Raw genomic sequence first — 22366 nt, forward strand, 5'->3', positions numbered from 1 at the left:
TAAGATAATTTCCCCTCCCTTTTTAAGCATTAAACAGGGGTATTGAATAAGTGTCAGCCAAAAGTGTAAAAACAAAAAACAAACTATGAATACGAGTGAATAATAACCTAGCACACATAATAATTATGATAGAAATAGATAGAAATTATGGTGTTTCAACATCCCAAAACTTCCTTCAGAAATACCACAAACAGGTGCTGAGATAGCCGAAGCTTGACCTTCACCCTAATCTAATTCTGGACCTGGTGAAAATATAATATTATCATAGATTGTTGTCTGTTGTCATTGCTCAAATGATGAAGGAATCATTTAACATTGCCATGCTTTTATTAAACTTCTTCAGTTTCATACTTACTCCATGTAACTGATTCCTTTATCTTACTCCTCATGTAGAAAAAAAAGGGAGAGAGTATTAAAAACCTTGGATTTGCTACCAAACCTTAGGGAATATTACAGACTGGGGGCTTAAAGCAGATGGTAAAAACTGTTATAGATTTTGTATGTATCATTATTATTTATTTATTTTTGGCCACACAAACTTTTTGATCAAGATAATTGGACAGCGTCTACAAAGTTTCAGCACGTCCCACAGATGCCCAATTGGATTGAGATCTGGGGAATTTGGAGGCCGTGGAAACTCCCTGAACTCTTCATCATGTTCCTCAAACCATTCCTGATCAAGGTGTGCAGTGTTACAGGGTTCATTATCCTGCTGAGAGAGGCTACTTCCACCAGGGGACACCAGTGTCATGAAGGGGTATACCTGGTCTGCAACAGTCTTTAGGGAGAAGTCATGATTCATATTGACATTCACATGAATGGCAGGACCCAGGGTTTCCCAGCAGAACATTGTCCAGAGCTTCTCACTCCCTCCACCGGCTTGTCGTCGTCCCACAGTAATCCTGGTGCCATCTTTCCCAGGTAAATGGCGCACACGGCCATCCAAGTGATGTCAAAGAATATGGGACTCATCGGACCAGGCAACCTTCTTCCGATGCTCCAAGGTCCAGTTCGTACACTCGCATGGCCATTGTAGGCAATTTTGATCGTGGACAGGGGTCATCATAGACACTCTGATTGGTCTTCAGAGATTCTCTGACCCAGTGGCCTTGCCATAACAATTTGGCTCTTGTCAAAGTTGCTCACATCTTTATTCCTGCCAATTTTTCCTTTATTCAACAAGTTGATTACAAGAACTGATCATTTTATTACCCTTTAATTTACTCAGAACTTAATATGTGGCCTTATTAGGAAATGATCAACAATATTCGCTTCATCTGTGACAGGTCATCATTTTTTGGCTCATCAGTGGATTGACAACTTATGATTTAGATTACAAAACAAAACATGACAACTTGCAGTATGCCATGTGTACCAACCTGATGTTTTGTCCAAATATTCTTGTCCCAAGAAAACAGTTCAGTTTTTGTTTAGATTGTACGTCATTATAAAGATGAACCGTGTCTGAATGTATGCCAGCTATTGCAAGAATTTGTGTAATTGGACTATTTCTTTGACTGACTCAAACGTTTCTGAGAGTTCTGAAATCGTACTTGGGAAAACTTTCCAGTGTGACATGTAGAACTGGTCTCAAATGTATTGGCATGGAAAAACCCGTGTCTTTTCAAAATGCACAGATCACAGATCTGGACAAATCTCACTTGAAAGATTGTTCACAACACTGTAAAGCATCTGTTATCATCAAGGAGTCTGGTCAGGGCAGAGAATTGCAATGAAACCTATTCTCAAATTCAATCCGAGGATGAACGTGCAGGAGTTTTAGTCCTCTTTTCTGCTGCCAGCTGAATACTTTGCATTTTCTGTCCTGTCTGTATAGTGTCATTTGTTCTGTCTCTTCTGACTAAAATGACGAATGATGTTAGGGCTAGAAAGGTGTCACATTATGTTTGATGAAACCCAGAGAGTGAAGGTCACCTTGAGTGAGTTTGATCAGAAGCACTGCAAGCAATAAATTGAGCAATCCTGAAATAACTGACATAATGCTTCATTAAAACATCTTTATCTGTATCCATTACGAAAAATGGCAAAGGTCAAGGTATCTGATTTTTCAAGGACTAATTTCCTTCTCAGTAACCCGTCAGCATTAACAGAACCATTCTCAAAACAGAATGAAACTTGTGGTGTGACATATCACAATTTTATGTTCTTCTTTTTTAGTGCTAAAAACAAAGTTGTGTGTCCAAATGAATGTCATCTCAGAACATTGCTGGTTCCTCTCTTTCCACTTTCAGTCCCAGCCCGGAGTGTGTTTCCCATATAACAACATAACTCGCTGCTTAACTTCTTCGTTTAAGAAATCAACTAGCTAGTCAAGACTGTTTCTCGAAACCACAGTGTCAAATTGGTCGTTCAACCACGTTGGTTAATGATGTCAAGTATGTGGTGGAGTTATAACTTATTTTAATGAATATGTTTGAGATCAAATTAATGATAGATGTTTTTGTATAAATTACGGACATTGCATCTGAGGACTATTTTTCGCAGTTATTTTGCTTTATTTCCAGATTCAATCATAGGCTCGATCTTACATACTAGAGCACGTTTTGACTAAACTAAAGCACTCTAAGCACTCTTGACAAACTAAAAGACATAAATTACATTTGTATGTATTCTAAATAAATGATACAGATTGTTCTGAATATCAGCTTGCTTATCTGGCTAAAGATAAGGATTCATTGAATCCACATGTCATGCAAATAAGAAACTCTGCGTCTAACCACATAAGCTGTCGTTTCAAACACACAACTTTATGATGCTGTTTGCGATTGTTCATTATAACTACGGTTTTGGGAAACACAGACTCATTAAACTGCTGATAACGACAGCACTTGCGACCATAGTTGACTAACGGTGCTTTTGGAAAACACACCCCTGATTGGTAGATCCAGTAGTTTATGAGTCCCAACTCAGAAAATGGACGATAGCAAGAAACCAAAAATGAAAAGTTTGATGATGTGTTCTGCTTGCCACGCTCAACATTTAGCATATCGTCAATCAGCAACATTACTCTGTCCTTCTGCTCCTTCTTGACTGAATATAAAATGACAAAATCGTACCTTGTCCCATCGCTCCATGGGAATGACTTGACAGTTGCAAGGCTGGTGTCCAGTTATTCGATAGATATAAAGTCCTTTGTTGGCTTAGGGAACTCTTGGATGTCAAGATACATAACGAATATTGCAGAAGAATCCCAGTTGTACCCACTTTAAGACTCCGCTTGCTTTAGTTGTTATGTCTGATTAAACCACTGAAAGTACAGATGAAACTGAAGTAGAGCAACCTGCACAAGCTGGGATACTCACATGTTTCCATAATAAGAGTATTTCGGTGTTATAATGTGAACACATCCATAGATTAGGTTGTATAATTTGCAATTTAAAATATATATTCTGGATGGTTTTGGCAGCAGCCCCATCAGATGCTTTTCCAATTCTCTTGAAGGGCATCTCAATAACATGTGGTATAAGAGGACTAGGTAGGGATTTCTGCAGTGAGGAATTGCACTTAACATCATTGCAGATGTTGCCGAATCCGGTCCAGGCCCAACAGCAAGGAGACAGACAGACAGATCTTGTACAAGTTAATGCCGTTTATGCACTTCCGTAGCCTTCTGCAAATGGGATTATAACAGCCAGGATTTAGCAAAGATATCCATGGCTAGAGATGATGGGAATGGCTCTTTGTGTGTAGGAACTGATGTTGATGATGAAAACTAGTTTGGCCAATGTTACCGCTCTTCCTGGAACTGCCTTCCCATCAAGCCTTACATTGTGGATTCGGGATGTTTGGAATGTCTGGCTCATGGAAGGTGTTTCTATGTACATCACATCACCAGCCCACATGTTTTATTCGTAAACATCCCAGGGTAGAAAGGGTTTATCTCTGTGGCTCAGCAGAACAGGACAGCGCTTCAGTTTTGAGAGCCCCTCAGGACCAATGTCTCTATGCTCGTGGCTGTGCTTTCTCTCTCTCTCTCTCTCTTTCTCTCTTTCTCTCTTTCTCTCTCTCCTGCTCTCTAGCCAACATTTGAGTACCTTATGCCAGCTCTCCTGCATGAGCCAATCCCAGCAACATCTCGGGGTCTTTCATGTATAGCACAGCTGTCTTCATTGTGAGGCAATGCAGGAGGCAGGACAAAATAATGACCTATACAAATTGTCAGGGGCCATCGATGTAAAATAAGGTCTAGGTTTTTGGAAAAATAAGATAAAAAAAGCGAATTTCGCAACAAATCTTGACTTAAAATGCAGACAAATGATTTGAAATAGATAATGTAAACTTTTGAACTACATGTCAACTTATTCTAACCCTACTCTACTAACACTCTAATGAGAGAGAGTAGACATGTAGGTGCAATGATATTTACAGTAAACCGAATGTGTTAAAGGGACCATCAAAATAAAGTGAAATCTTATCTTATTCTTATTACTTTTTGAGTTGAGTGCATAAACATATTATGTTTATGCACTCAACTCAAAAAGTACAAACGTTGTCACTTGGGCGGTACCCTCTCAAAAGCTACATCTTTGTACCTTATTTACCCATAAAGAGATTAGTAGATTATGGCAGATTAGTACCTAAAGAGTACATATTAGTAGGGTACCTGCCAATTTAAACATGAAATATGTAAAAACATTATATTTTGTGGTATGAATAATGTCAAAAACATCTAATTTTACCCACAGAACCAGCTGTCAGTGGTGTTCACTTGTACTCGATTAGGTGTGTGTGTGTGTGTGTGTGTGTGTGTGTTGTGAATAGTATGAGAACTCTAAAGCTGCTTCTCATTCGATATTTTGTGTTTGTACAGGAGGAGCCATATGTCATGCTTAAGAAGTCTGACAAGGCACTCGTCGGCAATGACCGCTTTGAGGGCTTCTGTATTGACCTGCTTAAGGAGTTGGCCAGCATTCTGGGTTTCTCCTACGAGATCCACCTGGTGCAGGACGGAAAGTATGGGTTTCAAGACGATAAAGGCCAGTGGAATGGGATGATTAAGGAACTCATGGAACACGTAAGTATTCAGCATCATAGCGGTAACCCTCTGGTGCTCAAAAATGTCAAAAATGTTGAATTCATTTTTTATTATTATTTTTTTTGTCAATGAAATGATTGTACTATATTTTAGTTTGATAATGTTTTTTTATTTAATATTTCGTAATTTTAGAGGATTCTTTTAATAATAAATTGTATTTTCGCTGCATTTATAATCCATTTATACACGTTTTGAGCATAGACCTGAAAATGTAATTTCCAATCGTAAATCTTCAATGCTTTAGAGCACAGACTTAAGTTTGATCTCTTTTCAAAGACGACACGTGGCAAATTATTGCTGGAGTGCAAAAACGTTAAAAAAGTGAACTAAAAAAAAGTAACAGAATTTTTTGTGAATTGTTATGAAAAATGCACAAAAATACTATTTTAAATTTTTATATGAAATATATATTTGCAAATTCACGTTTTACTCTAAAGCTGCAAGAAAATCAAAGCCAAAAATCAAAACAAGTTGTGTTCAAGATTTGAGCTTGATATCTAAAAAAAAAAAAATGCTCTCAGTAAGATTTTGGTTTGGCCGCAGCACCAAACACTTTTTTTCACTTTTTTGGAGCAAAAGTGTGACTATTCTTTTAACAGGACCATTTAACTTTTTAAAATCATGTTCATGTTTTTTGTTTTGTTTTTTATGTGTTCACATAGCAAGTGCCAAAAACTTTTACCAAGTTTCGTACCAATTTTTTTTTGTTCAAAAATGAATGAGGAGCACCTTAAATAACAAATATGCTCTTTCTGCTGATTCAGACTCACTAGTTCTTGCATCCCTAATTTTGCCTTTCACTTTAATAAAGCCTTTCTTCTTGTTTTCTGATGTCTAAACAAAATGCCAAGATGACACAATAATGCAATTAACTAAACGTGTTGCTCGCTTCAATACTGCTTCCGCTCACAAAACGCGTGCCGCAAAGGTGACAGAACACACCTGGATCACATTGACACGCCGTGAAGACACAGCGGCAAGTGCTGCCACAGCGAATACACGTTTAAACGCCTCTACCGAGTCAGCAGAACTAGACAATTCTGAAAGCTGATTCCCCTCGATGTTCCCCGAGCCCATTCTCTCCAGTCTCAGTGCTGTCAGGCTGGGGGTGTAAGTCCTGTCTCAGGAACCGGATTCTCATCCCATCGCCCTTTCGCTGTCCTCACCCTCTCAGGTCACCAGAAGCCCGCGGCTGCAGAGCTGTAATAGCTTAAGTGGCATTTAGTGGAGGAAGTCATATGGTGGGAGTCAATGGTGAGGTGCTGGAAGGGTTGCGAGAGGTGACTTACTGCAGCGCCACTTAATCTTCCCTGTGCTTCGGCCAGATCCGGCCCGACTGCAGTCACCTTCAGGGGAACAAACGGATTATGGCCGCAGGAGTCAAAAATGGAGATGGGTGTGCGTGTGTATGTGTGTATTGCTGAAGTTGAAAAAGGATAAGATGTACAAATTGTATGAAATCATGATATAAACTCATAATTCTGGCATCTTTTCTCAAAATTGTGAGATATAAACTCTCAAGTTATAAATTCCTATTCTGACTTTATAAAACACAATTGGGACTTTATATCATGCAATTCTGACATTTTATCTCACAATTGCCTGTTATAAAGTCAGAATTGAGAGATATCAACATGCAATTATGAGGAAAAAAGTCAGAATTGCAAGTTATAACTCGCAATTACAACTTTATATCACCATTTCTGAAATAAAAAGTCAGAATTGCGAGATAAAGTCACAATTACCTTATTTATTTTTTATTCTGTGGGAGAAACAAGCTTTATATGAGATATTGTGAGGTTGAGTAAATTTAATTCTTAAACCCTTGCAAAAGAAGTCAATGCATGGGGTGCAAGGTGCAATTAGACTTAAAAGCATATATATTTCAGTGTTTTCAAGTGTCAGTACAATATATCTACCCACCGTGTTACACGATTAGGGTGACTGAGAAAATAATGCTTTTCACCATATAATCCACTGATGTACTAATATGCACTACTTTTTTTTTTGAAGAAGAAGAACTTTTTTTTCTGCAAGGATACCTTAAATTGAACAAAAAACAATTTTACATTGTTACAAAAAAAATGTTTCAAATAAATTATTTTGAACTCTCAGTTCAATCAAAGAAACCTGAAAAAAAATGTATCACGGTTTCCTAAAAATTATGAAGCAGCACATCTGTGATAATACTAAGAAATATTACAGCAAATCATATTAGAATGATTTCTGAATGATCATGTGACACTGATGACCAGAGGAATGATGCTGAAAATTCAGCTTTGATCACATGAATAAATTACATTTTAAAATATATTTACATAATAGTTAATATTTCACAATATTGCTGTATTTACTGTTTAATGCAGCCTTGGTGAGCATAAGAGATTTAAATCAAAAACATTAAAACTTATCCTTCATTAAATCATGTTATCTTACCGACCCCACACTTTTGAATCGTAGTTTGTCTATTAACCTTACTGTAAACCTTTTTGAAATATCCAAATACAATTGTATGTCAAATGATCTATGATTTGGTATATACCACATTGCAGGGATTTGTGGGACATCTTACTGAGCCAGTGTCAGTGCATGAGGCAATTATTCAGTCCAAACAGGGCCTGTGCGTTCAGGACTGTAGTCTCGAACCCTTCACTCCCTCAGCAATAACGTGTGTGCAACCCCGCATGACTCAAGCAGAGAGCTGAGGACGCTCTGACACGGGCAGACAGAGTCAACTAATGAGTGTTGAGCGAGCACTGAGACAATATGGACAACCAGTGTTATTCAACAAAAAAGCACAGCAGAGAATTGCACTGAGAAAAACATCACAACAGTGAATCCTCACATTTTGGGCAATCCCAGCTGAGTTCAGCAGAGTCAGCTAAACTAAACAAACACTAGGCGATAGATGCATGTAAACGTGTGATAGGGGCTTCTGTCTGACTGAGCAAAAAGGAAAGGAGATGGACAAGTGGCTTGAAGTAAGCACAGTTTTTCCTAAATTGACCCGCCCCCTTTAGTTACTGTTGCTATGAGCGACAAGCCACGCCCCTCTCACACCACACACCATGATCTCACAGTGAAAAATACATCGCGGAGCAAAGAGGACACTGACAAGGCGCTGACAGACAGGACAGACCAGGTTACTTTTGATATAAATGTTGAAGTCTCAACTTTCAAATTTGATCATTTTTAAAAGAAATTTAAACATTAAATACCGTTCTCTTCCTTCTAGTTCATTTATAGCATCAAATAAACATGAATGAACATCAGAAGAAATGTTGTTTCAATCGCTGAAAGACATCAGTACACACCGTTTTTCAAGTTAAAAACAACCGATGTTACCCACTGCGCAATGTGACGTCAGAGTGACGTCTTTTCTATGTAATTTTTGGACGTCCAATTTCGGTCCACTGAAGGGCTTGTTTTGTAACGCCAGGCGACGTCTTTATTCGACGTCTTTTGCACGTCTAATATTGACGTCGGTGGGACTAAATGTGGTGGTTTGTGGACGTCTTTTCAACATCAAATTTAGTATCTTCTATAACTGTAGTCCCATGTTTCAAAAGGTTACACATTTATGCATTTGGCAGACGCTTTTATCCACAGTGACTTACTTTGCATTACACATTTACATTCCTGCGTTCCCTGGGAATCGAACCCATGATCTAGGCACTATGTGTCTGTGTCTGCATCACAGACAGCGCGCCAGAATCCAGTTCTCTTTCGCGCTTGAATAATAACACACACACACATTTATGCCAAAACGTCAGTTTTGTCAATTGTATCCTCACAAGAACAGTCTTAAACGAGTTAAATAAAATCGTAAATGAACGTCAAGAGTAAATGAGAAAATTAAATACGTAAGATCCTGTCAGCAGCGTCAGATCTTAAAGGGACAGCAGCCAATTCTGTCCGTCAGTAAAGTTAACCAAAGAACAAAGAGGAACAGAGCAAATTACTCACTGATCCTGTCTAAAGAACGTTTGTAGCTTTAATAAGAATTATTCTATATTTAATTTATAATTTATGCAGTGCAGACTATTTGATTAACTTATTCAATTTCTGTATATTTCGTACCTGTTAGACAGGAGGCGCACAGGTAAATATGACATTTATTATGGGTTTATGTAAGGATTGTTTAAAGTTCACTTAAATTAAAAGTTGTTATATTTTTTGAAGCCTAATAAATGTTTCAAATTTGCGGGGGGGGGGGGGGGGGGGGTACGGGGATCCTTTTCATCAAGACATCAGTAACTATATTAATATCAGTGATACTGGCCTTCATTCATAAAAAAGATTCTATTAAACAATTATTTAAAATACACTGTCTTTATATTGTTTTTACATTACAGTGGAAATTGGGTTTCACATAATTTCAATTTTATTTACACACAAAACATTAATGGTGAACATTTTTGACTTTGACTTATAAAATGATTCTATCAAGTCTTGGCAATCGGCCCCTATTAAACAATTAAAAAGTAAGAAATCTTTCTGTTATACATAGTAGCCTACTCTTATTTTTGGCAGAATTTATCATTATAATAAACTTAATTATTTCCTGGATTTTGTATCACCATAGTCCCTAAATGTATGTAAATGCAGGAAATGGGATTCAAACTGAAAAAAAATTCCCCCTTTTTGTGCCCCCCCCCTACTTTTCAAACCAAAGTTACACCCTTGTATATATATATATATATATATATATATATATATATATATATATGCACTTTGATATTCACATACTGTATACTCGTTCATATCGTGATTTGATTAAGTGTTCTAACTTTCATGAATTTGCATGGATTACAAATTCCATGACATTCTGCATAACACTCCAAATTCTATTTTTATGACTGGATTCTGCAATTCCATCCACATTTCCTGCATCACGGAAGTCATAGGGCCCTAGAAAGGACATGATTAACTACAGTAGAGTAATATTCCCCTTACTTCCACGTTTATGCACCTTTTCCCTAATCGAAGCCCTTTTTGGAAGCCAGTGGACCCGTCTGTTGTATTGTTATACATTGTGAGGTTCTAACTAGTGTGTGAACCACTTTTCATACTACTGTTGGGATAGTGATAACCGTGTTAACTGTGTTGTGGTGATAACTGGGTGTGATGACATCGTGTTTTTTTCCAATGCTAGTGTTACAATCTACATGAGCACATGCTACGGGTTTCAAAGGATTATTAATATATTTGCAGCTTGAATGAAACAAAGAATAGTGTTTATAGTTTTGGTATAGAGTTTTCGTTTAATAAAAATGACGTGGTTAATAAAAACTATCGCTAAGAGCAAATAAATCGGTAACACTATACAATACGGTTCTATTTGTTAACATTAACTACATTGGATAACAAACTAAAAATTAAAAATACTTCTAGAGCATTTATTAATCTAATGTTAATAGCAACATTTAGTAATACATAATTCAAATAAAGATTGGTTAATATTATGGATTTGTAACAAATGTAACTGCATCAAATGTATTGCTTATTGTTAGTTAATATTAGTTAATGCATTAACTAACGTTAACTAATGGGCTTTATTGTGAGGTGTTACAAATGAGTTTGTAGTTGAAGGAGTCACTTTTTTTTTTTTGATAGATTAATAATGGTAATAATTCATCCAGTATAACTAAACAGAATCTAGAGTAGCTCAATATTTTGTGAGATACCTTTAGGTATAGTCTAATTTAAGAAGAAACAAACAAGACAATGAGGCGCTGTTTACATGAAACTGTTTTCAACTAAAATTGGAAAACATTTTATGCGTTTTGGCCGTTAATTTACACGAAAACTGCATTTCGGGGCCTGAAAATTAAACTTTTTTAAAAACGGGTTTCAAAGCGATACAAAAACACGAATCTGTGAAAACGTTGACATCATGCACATGCGTGTGACGTGTTCAGTCTATATACGTGGTGTTTCTTTACGAAGTGACATCGCCATCTACTGGCATGGTAGCGGAATACAGCGTTTTTACTCGTTTTGGCAGATCCGTGTGAACGAGGATCTCATCGCCCACAATCAGAGGTAATACCAGATACGCTGGATTTGCTTTCACACCGGGGCTGCTGGATCTTCATTTACTGATGACAGGTTACACACTAAACGGGCGAATACAACTTTGCTTATGAACTTGTCAAAATGGATAAACAAGCTCACTTGCAATAGTTACCAGAGCCAAACTCCAACTCTCAGCTTCATCTGTCTGTGATCTCGTGGCGTTTTTAATCATTGCTTTTCTATAAATATCCCTCTTGAGAATTCGACCAGTTTTAGTTTCCCAACGAATGTTTTAAGCCTCAATGGGTGTAAAGTATACTTGAGCCTTATCAGATGGCCTGCGCAGTATCGAAGGTGCGTGTGTATTTTTAGGAGCACTCATTTTGCGGATGAGTGCCCTTCTTGCTGCTGTCTATATAGATAAGCTGATCTGGAATCAGCAGACCTGAAAAGCAAACCAAGAAACAAGCTCTGGGACCTGACCTCGGCCTGCCACACGAGGCTGAGCTAGATAGAGTGTTTTCATGTGAGTAAACTCAAAGCCTTATCTCTGAAGACGGATTTATGGACTCGGTGATTTCTCAACCGATTCTCACCAAATGTTGCAGCTTGAGCCTTTCATGAAAACAATTTAAGACTTGAGCGCAGAAGGAAATTTATTTAATGGAATGAGATTTCCGAAGTTATTTCGATGAACTTCTGATTGCCTATGTCAAAAAAAGCTGCATGAAACACGGACTATTTTCAGCTATAGACACGAACTCGGTTGCTTGAGAGCTCGTGTTGAGAGAGAACGGGGAACTGAGAGGCTGTTATTAATGGCTCTTGTCAAAGTTATTTATCAGCTCAATTTATTTTCATCAGTATTTTTTATTAGCTCTTACAGAATTTTCATTACTTCGGTATTGTTCTTTACACGATGAGTGTGTGTTATTGCTGCCCGTGACATGCGTGTGTAGGGTCATCCATCGAGGGCACGTAGATTTACAGAAGACAACAAGCAACAACGGATTAGTACGGGGTTGTTTTCGGCTGATAAAGTGCCATTAAATCATAGGGTGATACATTTTAGCTGTCACCCTGCGTGTTCTCATAAATCATGGTTTCATAACTGAATTACCAAACGCCTTTGCCCTAGTACATCTATTTAACGCCACAGTGCTCTTGTAGGTTTATCAAAATAAGTCAGACGTTTTCATTCATCTTTGTAGGTCAACAAGCACCGTATAATGAAGGATAAACAGAAATGCGGTAGAAATAAAACAAAATCCAAAAACTAAATGTCAGAGAGAGGGGCGTCCCACTGCCAAAAATCACTGGGTCACATTCACCAATAATTGAGTATTCATTATTATACGCACAGGAGATCATCTCATCAAAAACAAATTTCACGTACACATGACTTAATCACTTATCAGCTTTTTCCCATGTTCATCCGTCTTTAGTGTGTAATGTTGCTGTTTGAGCAGCAAAAGCTCTGAAAAGTTCCAGTTATTCTCTATATCAGTGTCAGTGTTTCTGAACTCCTGAAACGCCTCCATTGTAGTCTCGAGTTTCTTCCGGGAACAAACCTATCAAAATATTCCTCATTTAAATAATTCATATGCAGAATAAAGGGGTGGGGCCTGGTTGAGTTAGTTAGTAGTGTGTTAAAGCGTTACTGACAGACTGGGAAGAGAGGAGCTGCAACAATGGAGAATATGGGGAAATAATGTGTTTTTGAACATTGAAGCATTAAAACCTGCTCTAGAAGAGCCCAAAAACAAAATCAAGATTGAAAACGGATGCACAAGGTTAGTCATTTGCATAAAACACGCCCATCTGTATCTATAAAAGGGCATTGGCTTTGTTACTCTCAGTAAACACAATACACTCTCTATAATACTTCACATGTTTCAGTTGTTGATAAATTGTTTCAGAATTTGATTTATTTTGGTTTTATTTTATTTTATTATAAATAAAAATTAGTATGAAAATTACTGATGAATCCTGATTTGTTCATGAAAACATTAGTCTGCACATTTCACACACATTGGGTCTCATTCATGAAACATTCGTAAATATACGAGTAAATATGCAAGTGATTTGCGCGTAAAGAGACCTTCCCGAAAACTCTTCTCCTGATTCACAAATACTTCGTAAACGTCAGATGTGATAGTGAAATGTGTGTGTGTGTTAATGTATTCCAATCAGTCGTAAATGGGATGCAATTACCATAAATCCCGCCCATTAAATCCGACTGACAACTATATATGGGCATCATATTATGACATGAATGCGAATGAAAAAGAAAAAATTCTCAGATGCAGAAATTTAAGTTTTATTATCAGAAGTTCATTCAAAACGCCACATTTTATTTTCAAGCCTACATAGTGGCGTATCGGGTCCTAAAAAAAAAGGAAGCTTTGCAGCATATTACATATGCAGTCAATGGAGTTTCATCTGTTAATCGAACATTCCCAGAAGTGAGAAGAAAATGGTTCGACATTAAGCTTGAGAGCAAAAAACGAATTAGTTCACTTCGGAAAAATCGTATTAAAACTGGAGAAGGACCACCATCACAGATGTTTTTACTGGCTCTCATAATAACAAAAACTGTATGTAATTACTATATATAATATTTTTTCAAAATGCTGTGTAAATATGTACCCGATTAAGGTGAATTAAAATGCAGCCTTATTAATGAGCAAAACGTTCGGGTGTTAAGCGCACTATTTACGCGTGGCTGGGAGCAGGTGTAGATTTCTTGCGTACCAACTAACATTTGGAAAATATGAACATTTTAATGAATCTGAAAATTTACGCCAGAACCACTTTACACACGGTTTACACAAAAATTCGTTCTGCTCGTGTTTCATGAATGAGACCCATTGTGTATGTATGGTTATTGGTTGGTAAATACGACCAATTTTTTCAATCAGGATGTAACGTAGTTAGATGTTATGGGAAGGAGGCGGGAACCGGCGAACATTCCAGAAGATGTTCATAAATAAATAAACAAATACAAAACGAAAGCGGACGACTGCTGTCACATATAATAAAAACATAAACAAAACACAACTTAAGTCCAGGCCTGTTCCTCTCTCACTCTTCACTGTCTTCACTTCTCCTTTTATGCTTGCGCTCCTCCGTGAGAGATACGAGACCGGTGCGTCGCGCAGGAGTCGCTCATCCGTAGTCACGACACCGGCCTCATCCTGCTCGCCACACAGGATATATTATGTATCATAATAATCTATATAATAATCAGGGACAGTGACAGATTTCTGCGAGATTATGGATCACTCGCGGGAGTTAGATAGGAGATGCTTCCAGGAGACTCCAGGAATATATGATGTCCAAATAAAGACAAGAGCTTTAAATATTTATGTTGTGTTTATTTTATAGTGGAGAGCAGCATTCGATAGCTGTAATGCTAAAGACAACGAGCGCCTCTTAAATACTCACCTGGATATTAATTAAAGTCATAAGGACTGCTGTGTCAAGTAGGACATCACAGTTTATTTTTCTCCTTTTTTCTAAAAGTGGCCACAAATCCCACTCCAGAGCCCAAGGTCCAAGGTCACGGTGGGGAAGCGCTAAATGACGCAACAGGCTTATTATACTTGATTTAGTTATAATTGATGATCTCATTAATCATCCAGCCATGCCAGTATTAATGGCTGCCTTAGCATGTCATTTCTTCCTGTTATAGTAATTAATCTTTGCTCCGGTGGATAAGCCGGAAGGTTATGTACCAGCGCTGGCTCATTGTCTCGCTGTACTAACTTTGACTTGGACTATGTTGGACCTTTTAGTGCATTTCACAGTCCTGAGCACTTTGCCAAGCTAAATCATTCTCGTTACGACCTGACAAGCAAAGACAAAGTCCTTAACGGATTATCACAGAAGATATTGACATGTCCATTGTCAATGAGCGAATATTAATATTGTGTCTCAAACCTTACTGTGGCTTTGGCGTGATTATCTCTTTCTTATCCAAATGCAGTTATTTCTATAAAATGACAATTTGGTAACCTCCTCCATTGCTGTATGATACTAGCTAAAGCAGTTTATCTACTCTAATACAGCATGAATACCATGATGGTGGAATATATCCATGACGTTAACCTTATAAAGCGTACTGTATCATATTTGATTCGCAAATCACCAAAGCTTTGATCATGTTGATCCTTTAGAGGCAAGTCATGCTTCTAAATAATCAACATTATTAAACCTGATGCACACAATCTACTACAGTTCTTCTGTCATCTGATTGATAGTTTAGACTTTTTTAGAAAGTAAAATGTGTTTTAGTATAATTGTACAAACATACATCTTCAGCTCTTGCTTCACGTGTCTTTTACTGTGAAATCTACACTGATTTTTATAAAGTAAACATAAGAATAACTAGTAACACTTTATGATACGGGCTCACTATGCATTAATTAATGCTTAATAGCAAAATGCCTTAAAGGCAGAATATGTAAGATTTCTAGATCCAAAAAACACTAGAACAATGTTTCATATTTTTGTTGACTTGTGTACTTGCATTATCCCAAATGTTTCTAAGAATGTTTAAGTCCAGAGAAATAAGCAGTTTTAACCAGGACACGGACCGTGTCAATGTCATCATACCCGCATTTCCTTCGATTTCCGGTTTTATTTAGTAGAAACCATGAAAACACCAAAGATGCTTTAATATATAATGTGTTTTGTTTGACAGGTGAGCAACTCTTTGGATACATTTATCGACAGAATACGAATCATTGCTATACATCTCAACACAGTTAGTCTTTTTGTTTAAATCTTGTTTTCTTGATTTACCACGAGTACCATGTTTTACTATGTCTAATATGGATCTCGCTCACTGCAGTGTGCAACAAGTGTCTCATAGGCCGCGTTTACACTGTCAGTGAAATGTGACCCAATTCTGATTTTTTGCTCATAATATGTGACACAGATCGAATGTGTTCTATGACAGTGTAAACAGGAAAAAAACGCATGCATTTGGATATTTCGAGATCGGTTTCAGGCCTCGTTCATATGTGGAAATAAATCAGATATATGCCAATGCGACTGTCATGTAAACAGGCAGATCAGATTTTCTGAGGCATTAGGCTACGTCTCCGCAGTTTAATGACGAGAGAAACCTCGACGCGCATCTGCGAACATCGGGTCGTCGTAGGAGAGGAGTGTGGACACACGATGACACAACATATCAAAGGTTGGCTTGCTCATTATGCCATACCTTATCTATAGCACAAATTTTATTTCTCGTGCAATATACGCCAAAAATAGTTTTGCGTGCATATGATACACAGTTTTCACGTGCATATGATATTCCCTTTATGGTGTGTAATACACACGCACTCCACACCCCTAATCCTACCCAAGGGCTTTACACTGCATATCATGCACGCAAAAAACTATTTTTGCCATATAAATGGCACGAGAAATGAAATGGTATAGATACACACTTTCATGAGATTGTTTTGTATGTTCCCACCAGTCCTGAGAGCTCTCTCGCACACAATAACTGAAGCACATGCGCAGGCTGCCATGATGGCCCTTTTTTTCCTCCGCCTCAAAATCATGCTGATAGATGGGAAGTTCGCCAAACATCACAAAGCTAGCATCAAGCATATTTCGCTTCGTTAATCTGTGCAAGAACCCCCATTAAGCACGCGCGATGTTTCATGTCAAGTGTAAACACATGAATCGGAAATGGGTCACAATTGAATGAACGTGTAAACGTGTAAACAGTAAACAGTCAAACAAAATCGGATATAGGCAACAAATCAGAATTGGGCATCAAGACCTGCAGTGTAAACGAGGCCATATAGTCGCCGCATAGTCGCGAACGCACAAAGAAGTATTATAACAACTTTCAACACACTCAAATGTATATAATATGATAAAACTGTGTAATAAAAGCTCCACTACCGTGCTCGTTTCTCATTAGCAATCACTAATTGCTAATGGCTTTCGTAACGTTAATACATCTTTAATACATTACCGGTCATCCATGAATATGATTTCTGTTGTATTCTCCACCGGCTGTAGAGGTAATGACGATAACTCCCATGATTCAGCGAAATCTAGCCGTCATCAAAGCTACGCCTTTGTTTTGAATAAACGACCTCTAGTGGCGAAAAATTACATAGTGTGCCTTTAACTAATGCACAGATAATCATGAGTTAATGAATGACTCGTGAAGAACTAAACCATTCATTAATGATTCCTGCATCAGCAAAAAAAAGTAATAATAATTGTGTCATCATGCATTAATTCCTTAGCAACATATAGCATTAACTAATAGTGTAAACTAATGTTACCACAATGGGTCAACGGCATGTATTTCAACTTCCAGCTGGCAACCAAGAACGTCTTGCTGGTTAAACTAGTTAAGAAGCTTCACTGAGGCTCCATCATCTAAAACACATCATGCTAGTGTTTTCAGCAGGGATTTCCTTGAGTCCGTGTCTTGAATGGTCACTGCGAGAGGACAAAAGAAAAAAAACGTAGGTTGTTAATCTAAATATTTAATGAGATTGCAGGCCGTGGACACACTGGAGGTTTCCTTTCTCTTGGTTTTCTTCCTTTCTCCTTGTTAGCCACACAAAGCACTATATTTTTAGGCCCTCAGGTCTGTCAATCAGGACTCTTTTCATAACCACTGTCCAGAAGAAAGAGACCAAAAGCCTGCAGGAAAGACGGAACAATACAAAGAAAGGCAATACAATTCAACCAGGCCGGGTCACAGCAATGAAATGTCACAGAAAGTGTTGTAGAAGAAAGCAAGGACATCACGTCGTGATGAAAATACTTCAGTTCATGGTGGTTGGATTGCAGTATTTTGTAAAACCAGAGTCTGAACCCCTTTGCGAGTTTCATCATGTTCTGGGGAAGGACTCAGTGAAGCGTGCACCGAGCAGCTGGTTTCATTAACCTCCTGTCCAACCCTGGAGGGAAGGAAGCAGGGTAAGGCGATGTAAATGGTGACCTTCTAAATATGCATCCAGATATCAGCGAGCGAACGCCTCCCTGCTCTCGCGATTCATCGAGAGGGAGGGAATGGAATAGCAGACAGCGAGGAAACTAGGCCACTTGTTTCAACAGTTGAGTCACCTTGGCAATACTGACTTTGAGCCTCTGGGGTGTGAATCTGCCCGTGTTTCGGAGTGTGATAGGATGGTTTGTGTGCTGTCATATCTATATTTCTCACAAGAAAGACCGTTTCACATACTTTCTGGTAACAGTTATATTATAATTATATATTGCTCTGTTTTGTCATACAGCCTGTAATTGCATCAACATCAGTACAGAGCCTAGATACTTTCATTAAAAATGAACAATGGTTTTTCAAACAAAGGACTTTATCAAATGTAATAGTTCTTTTTTTTCTTCAGAAAATCATGAAATCAAAATGGCCTCTATTTACTTTCTCAATAAACATCCCGAGTCTCATTGTGAATAGTTTAATCTGTGCACATTATTAGGAAACAAAACAACACAAAAATTTTGTAATCTTTGTTGTATTTCAGGAAAGGAATAATCTTGGTAGCACTTTACAATGAGGTTCATTAGTAAACATTAGTTAATGTATTGCAGTAACTAACATAAACTAACAATGAGCAATGCATTTGTTACAGTATTTATTCATCTTTATTAATGTTAGTTAATTCAAATACAGCTGTTCATTGTTTGTTCATGTTAGTTCACAGTGCATTAACTAATGTTAACAAATAAAACCTTTGGTTTTAATAATGTATTAGTAAATGTTGAAATGAATAGCATTAGTAAATGCTGAAGAAGTATTTTTACAATGTTAACTAAGGTTGTTAACTAATGAACCTTATTGTAAAGTGTTACCATAATCTTTTATAAATGACTGCAACCTCGTAAATGTGCAGTAACTCGCACTTTTCCAACACAGACTCGCTGGAAAAATGTACCAAACATACAGTTTACTGCAGTTTCCATCCCAAAAGAAACACTAGTGAAAACCAACAAACTTCAGTACTTTTTACTCAAATTATGATTACATGGGTAGATTATGTATTTATAATGACTTATTTTTGCGCAGCATTGCACTTCTGATGTGAAGCATTCAGGTACAAGTCCTGAGAAACACCAATCACAATCAAAGACTTGTAGTAGCAGCTAAAATGCTCTGTACTGTTGCTTTAGCGAATGTGTTTTATCTCACATTTGAGTTTGTGCTAGCACTTTGTTTTACAGTCCTGTTTCGCATGAACATACTATGTACTTATTGTAGTAATGACACTGACTAGGTACAAACCCTGAACCTACCCCTAAACCCTAAACTTAACCCATGTAGTTACTTTACACTACTCATTACTTTTTTCTGTAAGATCACTGTTACCCCTTTTCCACCAACAAGAACCGGGTGCTGGTTCAGAGCCAGAGCCAAAGCTGGTTCAGAGTGGGTTCGACTGACGAGCTTAATAAGAACCGATTTGCCTTTCCACCGGCTAGAGAGCCACAACAGAGCCAGATCTTACGTCACTGTATACGTCTCATGTTGCCCAGCAACGCTAGTGCGGTAGCGCCAAACAGTACGCCAGGCTTGTTCGAGATGCATCGGCTTCTCGCAGATCGATCTCCGCATGATATCAAAGCACTGCGATAGCGATCTAAAAGCACAAGGAGTCGTATGTTCTCCAAACACTCCCGCAGCTCCGATCGGTCCGCGCCGCTCCGATGCATCTCGAACAAGCCATCAACAATAACGGACGTTGCAATACTATGGATGCTCATGGGTTTACAAAATACATCGGAGTCCAACGCGTTTGTGCAGCTCGCCGTAACTTACATAGACGGATATTTATAATCGAGCTGCTATTAGCTCGACTAGCTGCTATTTAAAAATGGCGGTCACAAGTTTCTATTCGTCTTGTTGGTCACGGTAACCCCGCCCCCAGCCCCTGACGCAAGTGGTTCTTACTTGGCTCTGTTCTAGACCAGCAATGATTTGGTGCTACTTAAGAACCACTTTTCCTGGTTCGGAGCTGGTGCTTTGCGTGTGGAAAACCAAAGAACCGAATTGAAACTAGGCTCTGGCTCCGAACCAGCTCCAGCTCTGCCTTGGTGGAAAAGGGGTATGTAAGTACATTGAAAGTGCACGTACTGTAAAATGAAGTGTTACCGAGTTTGTTAACACTAGACCTGTATGATTATTTGTTAAAATATTCCTATCTCGATTCAAACACCCACCAGATCTTATTCCTAAATTACAACGATTCAACTCTGTCTATTAAACCATTGACAAAATCATACCAGAACATTCGGATGTGCGTTTGCTGCTGACCACAGAGAGCCGTTGTCATGTTTAGGTATTAAACAGCTTCACAAACAGTCTTTTCAACAACACACAATATCATTATTCTGTTTTACAATAATTCAGATTATCACAGAAGTACTGGGATAAAAGTGTATAGTTCAGATATAAACACCGATGTAAACAATAGTGACCAGAATAGAGCAAATCTCCTTTTGATAGTAACTTGGAGCTTCAAATAACAATTAAATTGATTACATCGATTACAAGTGACTGTTAAAAATGTGTCCTTGAATCATTAATTCAAGAGATTTGTTCAAAAACACTGATTCATCCAGTAATGAAACAAGTGAAGTCTTTATGAGTGAGTCATTGAATCATTCACTCAACCGAAAAAAAAAAAAAAAAAATTAAATAGACTGCAACAATTAATATTTTGCCAGAGCAGTTGTCGGTTCAGAATCGTGGGGGAATCATGATCTCTATTTGAAACAAAAAAATCATGATTCTCATTTTATCCAGAACTGTGCAGCTCTAGTTAACACTATTGGTTAGGTTTAGTGTAGAGTTTAGTGTAAATGCTACGTTATTTTCAAATGCTTTTTAAGCCACTCACTGGACATTTCATTTCCAAACTGCTGCAATAATTTTTATTTTTATTATTTTTTTGCCAGATCCTGTTTTAGATCAAACTGAACGCATTTCATTCTGAAAGTGCAGTGAAGCATGCAAGAAGCAAACTAGTATCATTTTTCAGAAAATATGTTACACTTTTCACGATAGAGTTCATTCTTGATGCATAGTCAAGTTCAAGATATCCTGTTGCATTTGAAAATATGTCACGTTAGGGTATGGTTTCATGTTGAATTTCATAGAATAGCATTGACTTAGACTGTCAATTCTATGTTGTTTGTTTCCAAACGCGTCTTCGATTCATTTTGTGTGTTTGTCCCCTAGAGGGCTGACCTTGCCGTGGCTCCTCTCACAATCACCTTTATGCGGGAGAAAGCTATCGACTTCTCCAAGCCTTTCCTGAACACCGGCATCAGTATCCTGTACCGTAGACCCAACAGCACCAACTCCGGCTTCTTCTCATTCCTAAACCCCATGACCCCTGATATCTGGGTCTACATTCTGTTGGCCTACCTGGGAGTCAGCTGTGTACTCTTCGTCATCGCCAGGTGAGCCACAACACACTGTGACTATTAACCTTCATGGAACCTTGAGATATTTGCTTTTAATTCACTCAGTAAAGCATCAAAGGGCAAGAGGTTCTGCATTATAAGTGGTGTTTGCTAAGGCTAAGAGACCAAACCTTACCTAGGGATTAATACTGTATATCAAAGAGGTTTGCTGGTGGGATTTCTGTGGACATTAAAAAACTGCTTGACAACTGCCTAGCAACTGTACTTAAGTGCTACATGCAAATGCAAAATATTCAGAAGAGTGTAACACCTGCATAGCAACATCATCAGATTTTTTTTACAAAACAAATCACATTTTCAAATAGCCCATATTCCATTTTGTCATCTTGCAAAAAAAAATAATAATAAAGAAATGGCTTAGATACATTTATTTGAACCTGACAAAAGCTGTTGCATCAATTGTTTCCAGATGACTCTTGATTTGATATGTTTTTAAGGACATTCATACGTCATTATGTGTAGGTTGTCCAAATGCTTTTAAGGGCCACTATACACCAAAGTAAAATGTTGACTTTACTTATAGATATTCATGCATTTGCCATTTTGGCAATTTACATTTAATTTAAGGTATTGTATCAATGTATGCATTCCCTGAGAATCAAACCTATGAACTTGCCATTGTTAGTGTAATGCTTTATTGTTACAGCTGCAGGAATACTGTACGTTGTAACCCATTCTCACTCGGATACTGCCGCTTGTCCAAGAGTTATATGTGTTATAACGACACCAAAGACACCCTATAGCGTCTGTTTACTGACATACCCACAGAGCCCATTGCTTTTAATGAGTAACATTGCTGTCAAT

At 37.9% G+C, this 22366-nt stretch overlaps 1 protein-coding gene across 1 annotated transcript in view; it reads left to right on the forward strand.

The window, feature by feature from the left end:
• grik3 (glutamate ionotropic receptor kainate type subunit 3) overlaps nucleotides 1-22366 on the forward strand; it is a 182253-nt gene that overhangs the window by 126175 nt on the left and 33712 nt on the right. The window contains exons 10-11 of the mRNA XM_077205783.1: nucleotides 4832-5035; nucleotides 21315-21538. Coding sequence (XP_077061898.1) covers nucleotides 4832-5035; nucleotides 21315-21538 — 428 coding nt within the window. The remainder of the gene's footprint in view (nucleotides 1-4831; nucleotides 5036-21314; nucleotides 21539-22366) is intronic.

The sequence above is a fragment of the Siphateles boraxobius genome, unplaced genomic scaffold, assembly GCF_051911475.1.
Source record: "Siphateles boraxobius isolate OS27281-9 unplaced genomic scaffold, OSU_SipBor_1 12, whole genome shotgun sequence".
Taxonomy (NCBI): domain Eukaryota; kingdom Metazoa; phylum Chordata; class Actinopteri; order Cypriniformes; family Leuciscidae; genus Siphateles; species Siphateles boraxobius.